This window comes from Narcine bancroftii, chromosome 1 (genome assembly GCF_036971445.1).
Source record: "Narcine bancroftii isolate sNarBan1 chromosome 1, sNarBan1.hap1, whole genome shotgun sequence".
Classification (NCBI taxonomy): domain Eukaryota; kingdom Metazoa; phylum Chordata; class Chondrichthyes; order Torpediniformes; family Narcinidae; genus Narcine; species Narcine bancroftii.
Window position 1 is genome coordinate 353,775,309 of NC_091469.1, and position 12,526 is coordinate 353,787,834.

The window sequence follows — 12,526 nt, forward strand, 5'->3', positions numbered from 1 at the left end:
ATACCAAAGAATCCAGAGATCTTTCTCCTAAGTAACATAAAAAATAAAGAATTTGGAATTGACTTGGAAGATGCACAAAAAAGATTTGTTAAGATAGCCCTAGCCGTAGCAAAAAAATGTATTATGTCAACCTGGAAATTGGAAGATAATTTGAAAATACAACAATGGTATATAGAAATGAATAAATGTATTCCATTAGAAAAAATAACATAGTTTAAGAAATAATATTGAAATATTCGAACAAGTATGGGAGCCTTACATTAAATACAATAGCGAAAACCTACCGGGGACAAACATTACCTAAGTTGATGGAAGGAGAAGGAAAGAAAAGAATGGACTCTGTAGAATTTCTGGTGTATTTTTGTTGAATGACAACATTGTCTGACTGAATTAATGCAACCTAGATTGTATACCTAAAATGGATGAGAGGGGGGGGGCGGGGTGGGGGGGTGGCTTGGGAGGAGGGAGGGGGGGGAAGAAAAAGTCACTGTAAATCTGTAAATGTGTGAAAAAGAAAAAGTGTATATCATGCCTATTGTGATTTATGGTATGAAAAATAAAAAAATTAAAAAAATTTAAAAAAATAAAAAAAAATGCTGACCCTTTTTGCTTCCTGGTTGCAGTATGACCTGCTAATTTTTTCCTTCAATAGATGCCAGCTTGTTTACTTTTGATTCACAGCCATCTGAATAAAGGCAAGAGTGCTACTAAAATGAGATAGAATTCCAAGACAAATTTGCATAAATATGAATTGGTTAAATTATTAATAAAAGAATGATAACAAACATTTCCTTACATTAAACAAAGATGTATTCTTTCCACCGACTACCAGCACAGGTCTCTTCCCATCACATTGCTCTTTAGACATATATGATACAACATGGCAATCTTGAACCTAGAAAAAAGTGCAACCAATTATTGTTTATTGGTTTTAATTCAATAAAGTGAAATAGGCATATGCAACTCATTGCGATTAACACTGCATATTACATTTAAAATTATATATTTAATTCATCATTTTAAATTATCATAGAAAATTGATCACAGGAGAATTTTTTGCCCAAGATATCCTTCCCTATTTGAAAGGAGCTATCCAGCCTTGCAGTATTAGATCCAGGTCAAGTCACTTTTATTTATCATTCATACTATCCTTGCACAGTAAAGATAAGATAGCATTTCTTCAGGACCACAAAGCATATTTGCAGAAGTATGAAGTTCGAATAGAAGTTAAACACAATAAAATATTACGATGCATACAGTAAAAGCCCACAGTGTACTATCCACATATCTTCTGGGAATTCAGGAGTTTGATGGCTTGGGGGAAAAAGCTGTTGCCCAATCTGGACTTTAGGGCCCAAGTGCTATGGTACCTCCTACCAGATGGCAGAAGGGAGAACAGTTTACGTGAGGGGTGTGTGAAGTCCTTCACAATATTTATTGCCTTTTGCTTGCATCGAGTGTTGTAGATGTCCTTCATGATAGGAAGGGAGCACCCAATGACTTTTCTGCTGATTTCACTATCCTTTGCAGGGTCTTGAGGTCCAAGGTGGTACAGCTTCCAAACCAGGCAGTGATGTAGTTGCACAGGATGCTCTCAATACATCCTCTGTAGAACGTAGTGAGGATGAAGGTTGGAGACCTTCACAGGAAGTAGATGCGCTGCTGGGTTTTCTTGGCTATAGAGCTGGCGATTCTCCACCAAGTGCACTCCAAGGAACTTGATACTCTTGATGACCTCAACCATAGAGCCGTCAATGGTAAGCAGAGTGTGGTGCCTCAGGGACTCCTGAAGTCGACAACCATCTCTTTCGTTTTATTAACATTTAGATACAGATTGTTGGCTGCGCACCAGTCTTGAGGAATCCCCGACAGGAAGTCAAGAATCCAATTGCAGAGGGTGGTGTTTAGACCCAGCAGATTCAACTTCCTTATCAGGTATTGAGGCGTGATTGTGCTGAATGCCAAACTGAGGTCAATAAACTTCCATCGTCTTGCTCCAAGCACTTCTTCATTAAAAAGATTTCTGTCTCTTCATCTTTCATGCATAGATTTAGACTTGAACAATCTTGGGAGTGAAAAATCTCTCATCTTCTCCGTAATATTTTTTTTTTACAGCGACTCCTGCTTTTTGATCCTTCTGCGGAGGAAAATAGGCCCTCCCTTAATAGAGTCTCCTCTGTTGCAATGGAAAATAACCCAGGCCTGTCCAATCTTTCCTCAAGATTGCAAACATGAAGACATGAAAGCAGAACTAGCTAAAGTGTATTCACAAACTATATTAAGAAATTGATCAAAATGCAGTGGCAGGCATTTAAGAAAATATTTCAAAACACACAATGCTAACACATGGATAGAGCAGCAGTTAGTGCAATGTATTGCAGCACCAGCAACTCAGATTCAAATCCAGGCTGGAAGGGCCTGTTACCATGCTGATTCTCGAAATTTAAAATTTGCAACATCCTTGTAAATCTAGAACCCACAGACCAGACAGCATCCATGACTAGCAATGGTCAGTTATCTTTTTGGAACTTGACTCTTTATTGAAAGGAAAGAGGAAAGGGGGTTCTATTACATATATAAATGTGAAAAGAAGCTGGGGTGGGGGGGGGCCAAGGTCCTACGAGGTGTTAGGATATAGGACTGAAAGTGCAGGAGGTGGAGAGATAAGTTGAGGGAGAGACCACTAAAGAAGGAGGGGTGCGGTGGGTGGGTGGAAAATAAAGTTAGGGATAAGTAAAAAAAGAGAAGTTACAGAAGCAGGTTTAAAAAAAATGATGGAAACTAGGACCAAATGAGGGCGTGGTTACCTGGTTGGGAAAAATAAAATCATTGTTCATGTCGTTAGGAGAAATATGATGCTTTGTTCCTTAAGAGGGCGCACAAAATCAGTGAACCGGTGCGGACTCGAAAGGCCAACATGGCCTATTTCCACTCCATAAGTGGTTATATGGTGAACCTACACCTGACAATGGATGAAATCGAGGACAGATATTTCATTGTAGAAATGATTGGGGGAATTGACTGACAAACTTAAGTTCAAAAATTGATCAAAATGTAGTGGCAGGTACTTTAAGAGGCATTGCCAATATTTGCAAGTTGATTAACCATTTCTACCCATGAATACTTTCTGAACTGTTGAGTTCCTCCAATAATTCTTTGCTTACACAAGATTCCTAGCATCTGCAGTCTATGCGTTTCTCGTCCTTACTTTGGTAAATCTCTCATGCATCACACCCGACCAGTAATTTAATGACCAAAAGTTGTAGTACACACTTTCAGCTTTACCTTTCCACTCTTGAGCTCAATGCTTTTGCTGATAAAGGGAAGTATCCTACATGCATTTTTACCCATCTCCACAACTATGTGCTATCTTTAAAGATCTGTGATCATATAATTCCTGATCCTCCATAACTCTCAATGTCTTCCTGTTAATTTTGAAACTTTGTTGAATCTCTTCAAAGGCTTTACATCACACCTTTTTAAAAAGAACCTCATTGCCACTTTTCTGCCAATCAGATCAACATCCTCCAGCATTCTAAAGCTTTCCTCCTCACAGTTAACAACTTGACCTTTTTACTCATGATCTGCAAACATCTTTATTATGCTCTGACATTAATATCTAAATTATTACTATAAACTGGTCAAATGAATTGAGAATCTCTGTAGCAAATTTCCAATCACAGAAACACTAGCCCTGCTTCACGATGATAAGACAATTTTTGATTCAATGGATTTTTAAGTCATTTAACTGGTTTCCAAAATGGGATCTTGTCAAATGTCTTTTCTGCATCAAATGCAGTGACCTCATTAGTCATCAAGTTTGCAGATGACAATGGTAGTTGACCTCATCAGCAACAAAGATGAGTCACACTACAAAGAGGTAGAAAATCTCGTAAAATGGTGCGAGAGTAGCGACACAAGTCTCAACATGGACACAATGAAGGAGATAATCATGGACTTCAGGTGGACAAGAAATGACTCTGTAGTGGAGAGCATCAGGTTCCTTGGAGTTCAGTTAACTAGTGACTTATCGTAGAAACTCAACATCTCCTCACTTGTCAGGAAAGTGTAACAGTGACTGCACTTCCTGCGAAAACTGAAGCAGCCAATGCTACCGGACGTCAACACCTCAACAACCTTCTATAAGAGCTCTATCAAGAGTGTCTTGCCCAGGTGCATCACAGCTACTGCAAAGAAATGGATTAGAAGTCAATCCACAGGACCATAAGAGTAGCAGAAGGGATCACTGGAGTCTTCCTCACCACACTCCCCTCACCCCCCCCCCCCCCCCCCCCCCCCCCACCACCCCATGATCTAATCAGGATCATTGTCTGAAGAGGGCTTGTAAAATCAATGAGGACCCCTTTCACCCTGCACACATCTTTCAGCTGCTCCCTTCGGAAAAGTGAAACATGAGTGTCAGAGCCAGCATCACCAGGCCAAGGAACAGCTTCTTCCAAAGGAACTCATCACACATACACAATCCGAGACACTCATATTCATGAAACAATATTTATATACATGAAATACTTGTCCTGCATTTGTATTGCTTGTCTGTACGTGTGTTATGTATGGTGGCGTGCACATTTTGCACCAAGGACCAGAGAACACTGCTTTGTCAGGTTGTACTGTTACAATCAGATGACAATGAATTTCACTTGTATACAAGAAAGTACATGCCACTCTGAACAAACATGTCAACAAAGAAATTATCACCAACATCAAGATAAACTGAGAATGCAGCATAGCCACCATCGAAAGTATATGAAAACGTGCATTCTGTAAATGATTTCCAAGTTGGAAACATGAGTAAGGTTTCTTGAATTTTTAATATTTTAACAGAGGTGGCATAATGGCGAGTCCACTGCTCACAGTACCAGAGACCTGGGGTCAATCCTGATTCCAGGTGGTGGTTGTGTGGAGTTTGTGTTCTCTGTGACAGCACGACTTTCCCCTGGGTGCTCTGGATTCCTCCAACAATCCAAAGATGCATGTCAGTAGGCTAAATGGCCGCTGTACATTGCACCTAATGTGAGAGTCAGTGGTAGAATCTGGAGGGAATTGATGGGAATGTAAAAAGAATAAAATGGGATTAGTGCAAATGAGTGATTGATAGTCAATGTGGATTTGGTGAGTTGAAGGGCCTGTTTCCATGTTGTATCTCACTATGACTCTAGCAACAGAAGATCCACATGGTGAACTATGTTAGTGCTATGGTAATCATGGGTTTTAAGTCCTCTGTCCCGATTTACACATTTTATCCTCTTCCCAACTCCCTAAAACCCCGTGACTTTAAAGGTGATAATAATATATGCACTCATGCCAATAATATTACCTGAAGTAGCGTGACTGCATGTTTCTCTCCTGCCTTGGTCCACAAAGGCATCATTCCAAGCTTCACAGCAACAAGTCCAACTCTTCGGGTGCCTTCAAAATACACAAGATAACCAAGAGTGCTTAACTACTGTATATACTCATGTAATAATTGATCTATGTAAAAGTTGAACAACTCCCACCCCCAAAGGTTTGGGCCCCTGACACCCCCCATTTTTGGCTCCAACCGCCCGCCCATCCGAGCTCCCGATGTCTCAGCCACGTGCCCAGCAGAGCTCCTGATGCCCCAATCAAGGATCCTTGCCCCGGCCACCTGCTCACCAGAGCTTCCGATGCCATAACCTCAGATCCTTGCTCTGGCCAATCTCACACCGGAGATCCCGACCCCACCCCAACCACAGATCCTCACCCCGGCCACCTGCCCACCAGAGCCCCTATCCCTCCTGCACCCCCCAAAAACATGGATATTCGCTTTGGCCGCCTGCCCATCCAAGCTCCTGACACCCCAACATGGACTTAACACCCAATCCCAACACCTTGAACAACACAGAAAGTTATTATGGTCAAAAGTAGTATCTGTGTAAAAGTCAACCCCCCCCCCAACCCAAATTTGACATAAAACTTGACTATATTACATGAGTATAAGTGCCTGTTTTACGAACAAAAGTTCTTGGATTGTTTTTATATCTTAAAGGTAAAAAAAATTGTAACAAGTCTACGACCTCCAATTTTACAAAGTCTCATTGCAGGTGCACAGCTACTTGAATATTTTGGTATGTAATATTAACATTAGACATTGTACATACGAGTTACAGGGTACATTTCCCTATCTAGATAATGTCACTATCTGTGGGAAATCCCACAGAGCTACCCATTCTAGGCTACATTGTCCGCAAGGGTGAAATCCGCCCCGACTCGGAAAGAATGGCCCCCCCTTAAGAAGTTACCAGCCCCAAACTCAGCAAAAGCCCTTAAAAGGTGTATGGGATTCTTTTCCTAAAACTACAAGTGGGTTTGGGACTATGCCACGAAGGTACGCCCTCTTTTCCTCTCTCTCCAATGGCCTTGAAGGCTTTCAAGAGAATTAAAGCTGATACCGCCAAAGCTGCACTCTCATCCATTGATGAAGATGTCCCATTCCAAGTGGAAACTGATGCCTCAGATTGTGCCTTGGCAGGAACCCTTAATCAAAAGGGCAGACCTGTGGCATTCTTCTCCCACACGTTACGCGGACCTGAACTTCAACATCCGGCCATTGAAAAAGAAGCCCGGGCTATTATTGAAGCTGTTCGCTACTGGAGACACTTTCTCGCCGACAGAAAACTTAGTCTTGTCACTGATCAGAAATCTGTATCCTACATGTTCAGTACTAAACACAAAATTACTGATATTACTCTCCAAATTCAAAGATCCACATCAGGATCTCCTTGATTAAAATTTCTTCTTAACTGTCCCTGGGAAAACTAGAAACTATTTACTTTCCCATAACCGGCCACTATACAGACAATTAAATACTCATTAAAATTCAGTCTATTTCTAACTTTTGGCAAAAACAAAATCCTAACAAATAATTTTCAGCTGAGTATTCCTCAGTACTTACAATGTTCAATAAGTCACAGTTTCAACCAACCTGGTTCCCAAGGTAACCTGGGCCATGGTTCATCTTTTAGTGGGCAAGATCTATTCAAGGTCAACAATTTGTATTCTTCGGAAACAACTTTTCTTAAATGGTGAATGTTTTCTTCCGAGAGATGCTCATGCCACCAAGTGCTCTCTGAATTGGTTCTGACAAACATTAACAATGGATTTCTAGAAGAAAGGACAAGAATGCTTTGTTACTTATATAGTTAAAACTATAATTTTATTGAAAATATTCTGAGAAAGATTTTTACAAAAATATTATCAATACCAGGTAACCTTATTTTTACTAAATAGTGAATATGTGAACATATTGTGAAATTGCAACCAAACTAGGTTCACAATAAATTTCAACAAACTGAGTGTTAGAGTGCTCCTGGTAAATATGAACTTTCATCCAATTAATCTGTAGACATTTAAAACTTTATATGCAGCATATTTATCAACTTTTTCCATATTTTAACAAGATTTATACTGTAAAGTTTCTTCACAAAATTGCCATAATGTAATTACGGAGTCCTTTCAATACAACAGAAAGAAGTGCAGGCAGGCCAGTTTTTGGAAACAATACATTTGCTTCCTCGATCAAGCATTCCACAAGTCTGGAGCAAACCTGGTACCATTCTAGTACATCACTGTTTTCACTCCAAAGCATTGATATCCTTCCTAATGTGTATACAGTGTACTGACTACATTAATTGGCGTCGAGCCACTGATTTATCAAGAGCTTCACAAAATTTGCAAACGTTTTCACTGCTTTTCCTCCACCCATTTGTAGTGGAAGCAGGCTGTTAAACTATCCTGTGAAAGGAAAAGAAGTGGAGAAAAGAAAGGAATCTGAGGCAGACCACCTGAAAGTGAGAGCAGCAATGATGATACAAATGATCAAACCCTCTACAAGAGAGAAAATTGCACTATACAACACTAGAGAAAGTGAGGAATAGGCAGGCAAGTGGGTGGTTTAAAGTGGAACTGAAACAAATACTGTTCTAAACATGCAAGAGAAATAAGTCTAAGGATGATCCTAACTTTACACTTATTTGAGGAGAACAAGAGGATGAGGGTGGTGATGGAGGAGGGTCAGTTGGGCCTTTGTTCAAGGAAGCTTAGTGACATCAAACTGTTTTGACCTGGAATAGAGATGGAGTTGTTGGACATCCATGATGAAATAGTGAGTCAGGAAACTAGAAATTTTTAAATTTAGACATACAGCATGGTAACAAGCCCTTTCAGCCCACAAGTCGATTCAGTGCAGTAGGAGACAGCAAATCTTCACTCCCAAATGAGCTCAATGCAGTCCATATCCAAGTTTACTATCAAAACAAGGAACCACCACTGCACACCCTGCACCACTGCTTATGCATATCCTCTGATGATCCTCTACTGTCAGTATACATGTGTGGTCTACTTAAGGACCAGATGGATTATCCCGCCAAGTACTGAAAACCTACGATTAACAACTTGCCAATGTATTCACAGATATCTTTAACATCTCACTCCGAAAGGGCATGGAACCCACCTGTTTCAAAAAAAGGCCATGATCGTACCTGTCCCCAAGAAGAGGGTGGTAATCTACCTAAATGACTACCGACCCGTGGCACACACCTCAAAAGTGATGAAGTATTTTTGAGAGGTTAGTGTTGAAGCATATCAACTGTTGTCTGAGTGGCAACATAAATCTGTACCAATTTGCCCACCACAGCAGATGCCATCTCACTGGCTCTACACAAAATTCTGGAACATCTGGACACCAAAGACACATACATCAGGATGGTCTTTATCGACTACTGTTCCGGCATTCACCATCATCTCCTCAAAACTAATCAGCTAACTCCAAGACATGGGTCTCAATACACTACCATGTAATTAGATCCTGGATTTCCTCACTCTAAACCATAATCAACAAGGATTGGCAAGAACATCTCCTCCACAATTTCCACCAGTACCACAAGGTTGTGTTCTTAGCCTGCCCTCTACTCACTTTACACCCTTGACTATGTGGCTCGGTCTGACAATAACACCTTCTACAAAATTGCTGACGATACCATGGTTGTATAAAAGGGGGCAATGAATCAGTATACAGGATGGAGATTGAAAACTTAGCTGAATGGTGCACTAACAACAACCTTGCACTCTATTTCACCAAATACAAGGAGCTGATTGTGGACTTTAGGAGGGGAAAACCAAGAGCTGATTTGCTTCAACACTACCCTCTCAACACAATTCATCACTGTGGATGAGAGTGCCACTGGTTAGTAGTGAACAGTGTGATTAGCAGCAATGAGACAGCACACCCTGATGACTTCCCGATCAAAATCAGAATTAATTATTGTCATGAACAATTTATGAAATTCATTGTTTCACAGTACAAACATTCATACTCAAAAATAAATAAAAATAATGCATGAGGAATCAAAATGAGGCTGTGTGTGTGGTTCATTGATCACTCTGAAATCTGATGGTAGTGGCCACTGAGTGCTCGTCTTTAGGTTCCTGTACTTTTTTCCCCCGATGGTAACAGAGTGAAGAGGGTATGGCCTGGGTGATGGAGGTCCTTGAAGATAGAAACTGCCATCACCTCTTGTAGTTGTCTGGTACCCGTGATGTTGCAGGCAGTTAACAACTCTCTGGAAGTTTTTCTTGTCCTGAGTGTTGGCACCTCCATACCAGTCAGTGATGCAACCAGCCAGAATGCTCTCCATTCCTGTAGAAGTTTTCAAGAGTCTTTGGTGTCATACCGAATCTCTTGAAACACCTCAGAAAGTATAGTTGCTGGCAAGCCTTCTTCATGATTGCATCAACATGGAGGCTCGAGGAGTCACGTGATGGAGTAGTGGCCGGACGGTGAACTCCAGCCCTCTCCAGAAAAGTCGGGAAAAACAAAGGAAAACACAAAGGCACAGAAATAAAAGTTACAGAAAAGTGAGTATAAAGGTGGAAAGAAGATGGCGACAAAAAAAGAAAAATCGAAAGCAACGGTAAGAAGAGAGGAAGAGAAGACAAAGGAGGAAAAAGGTGAAGGCCTTACCTGTCCGAAGAGGCCCGCTGCGGAGAGAGAAACCCGCTCCCTCAGGTCGGTAAATAATGGACTACAAAAATGGCTCGCAGAGCCGAGTAAAAGTGCGCAACCGCGCATGCGCGATGCGAATGAAAAAAAACACACCGACGGGAGGGGGGACCAGCTGGGGAGTCGATCTCCACAGCCGGCAACGACAGCTGCAGAACACCTGCAGCAAGAAGAGACCACAGAAGACAATAGAAACAAGAAAGAAGAGGAGGAAAGGGCACCAAAGAAACAACAGATGGTCAACCCAGAGGAAGAAGAGGAAGAGGAAGAGTACGGTGAAATAGAAGAAAAGAAAGGCAAGGTAAAGGATATACTTGCTCTTATTAAAGGATACATGGAGTCATTTAAAGAATGGCAAACACAGGAATTTAAGGATTTAAGAAAAAGAATAAACAACACAGAAGAGAAAATAAATAAAATGGAGATGACCTTAACAGAAATGGGAAAGAAAATGGACAAGATGGAAGAGCGGGCAGTAGCAGCAGAAATGGAGGTAGAAGACTTAAAAAAGAAATTGGAGAAATCTAATAAAAAAACTAAAGAGACACAAGAACTACTAGCTCAAAAAATAGATACAATGGAAAACCATAACAGAAGAAATAACATAAAGATAGTGGGCCTTAAGGAAGATGAAGAAGGCAAGAATATGAGGGAGTTTATAAAAGAGTGGATCCCTAAGACCCTAGGATGTCCAGAACTACAGCAAGAAATGGAAATAGAAGGGGCACATAGAGTATTGGCCTCTAAACCACAACCACAACAAAAACCAAGATCTATTGTAGTAAAATTCCTAAGATATACTATAAGAGAAAAGGTACTGGAGAAGACAATGGAAAAAGTAAGAGAGGGCAACAAACCACTGGAGTATAAAGGGCAAAAAATCTTCATTTATCCAGATATAAGTTTTGAACTCCTAAAGAAGAGAAAAGAGTTCAATACAGCAAAGGCGATTTTATGGAAGAAAGGGTATAAATTTATACTAAAGCATCCAGCGGTACTGAAAATATTTATTCCAGGACAACAAAACAGACTATTCTCGGATCCAGAAGAAGCACGAAAATTTGCAGAACAATTACAAAAATAGACTGAGGGAGGAAGACGGGTAATGAGAGTTAAAATGATCACGATTGATATGTATGTGGGTAAAGACAAAAATAGACTGAGGGATGAAGACGGGTAATGAGAGTAAAAATGATCACGATTGATATGTATGCGGGTAAAGAGGTATAAGAGTGAATAGAGACAATGAGCATACATGAATGTATCTGTACTTAGAGGAAAATATAGATAGTATAGACAAGAATTAATAAGGGAAGGTAATGGAATAGAGAGAATAAGGAGGGAATTAAAAGAGTGACCTTTGTGACATACGAAAAGTGAAATCTTTTCTGGGGGAGGCGGGGTGGGGGGAAATAGCGGTCACTGCAAAATCAGTTGACGCTTGCGAGTGGATTCGCAAATCCAAATGGAGAGGGGAGATGTGGTTGTCCGACAAGGGATAAAGGACAACTCAGGAGGGGAAGGGGAGATTGGGGATAAATAAGATAGAAATAGGAGAATAAGGAAAATGTTGGATGTTGTAGGAATGTTGTCTTATAAAGAGTTGAAAATAAGAAAACAGAAATGGAAAAGGAGGAAAGGTAATGATGGAAAAACAGAAAGAGAAGATAAACAAAATATAAAAGGGCTACGCTGAACTATATGTCTTTAAATATTAATGGAATACATAACCAAATTAAAAGGAAGAAACTACTAAATTTAAATGAATAAATGTATTCCATTAGAAAAAATAACATATAGGTTAAGAAATAATACGGAAATATTCGAACAAGTATAGGAGCCTTACATTAAATACAATAGCAAAAACCTACTGGGGACAAACATTACCTAAGTTGATGGAAGGAGAAGGAAAGAAAAGAATGGACTCAGTAGAATTTCTGGTGTAATTTTGTTGAATGACAACATTGTCTGACTGGCTTAATGCAACCTAGATTGTATACCTAAAATGGATGAGAGAGGGGGGTGGGGGGGTGGTTTGGGAGGAAAGGGGGGGGGGGGGGGAGAAAAAGTCACTGTATATGTGTGAAAAAGAAATAGTGTATATCATGGCTAATGTGATTTATGGTGTGAAAAATAAAAAAAATTAAAAAAAAAAAAACATGGAGGCTCTAGGACAGATCCTCAGAGATGTTGACTTCCAGGAATTTGAAGTTCTTGACCCTCTCCACTACTGATCCCTCAATGAGGACTGGATCGTGTTTTCCTTAAGTCCACAATCATCTCCTTGGTTTTGCTAACGTTGAGTGCCAAGTTGTTGGTGTGACACCATTCAACGAGCTGATCTATCTCCCTCCAGTACACTTCCTCATTGCCATTTATGATTCTGCTGAATACCATGATGTCATCAGCAAATTTGTAGCTTGCACTGGAAATGTGCCTGGCTATGCAGTCGGGTGTATAGTGAGTAAAGCAGTGGGCGAAGCATGC

The 12,526-nt window shown here is 40.4% G+C and overlaps 1 protein-coding gene across 3 annotated transcripts in view; it reads right to left on the reverse strand.

Moving 5' to 3' along the window:
- The window catches only part of mrpl3 (mitochondrial ribosomal protein L3), a 79,667-nt gene that overhangs the window by 63,732 nt on the left and 3,409 nt on the right, over positions 1-12,526 (reverse strand). For all 3 annotated transcript variants that reach the window (XR_011348777.1, XM_069911246.1, XM_069911252.1), the window contains 3 exons: positions 6,965-7,143; positions 5,336-5,427; positions 797-895 (listed from right to left, as the gene is read on the reverse strand). Coding sequence is in view for 2 of the 3 variants with exons in the window: in XM_069911246.1 (XP_069767347.1) it covers positions 797-895; positions 5,336-5,427; positions 6,965-7,143 (370 nt within the window). In the remaining variant the exon portion in view is untranslated. The remainder of the gene's footprint in view (positions 1-796; positions 896-5,335; positions 5,428-6,964; positions 7,144-12,526) is intronic.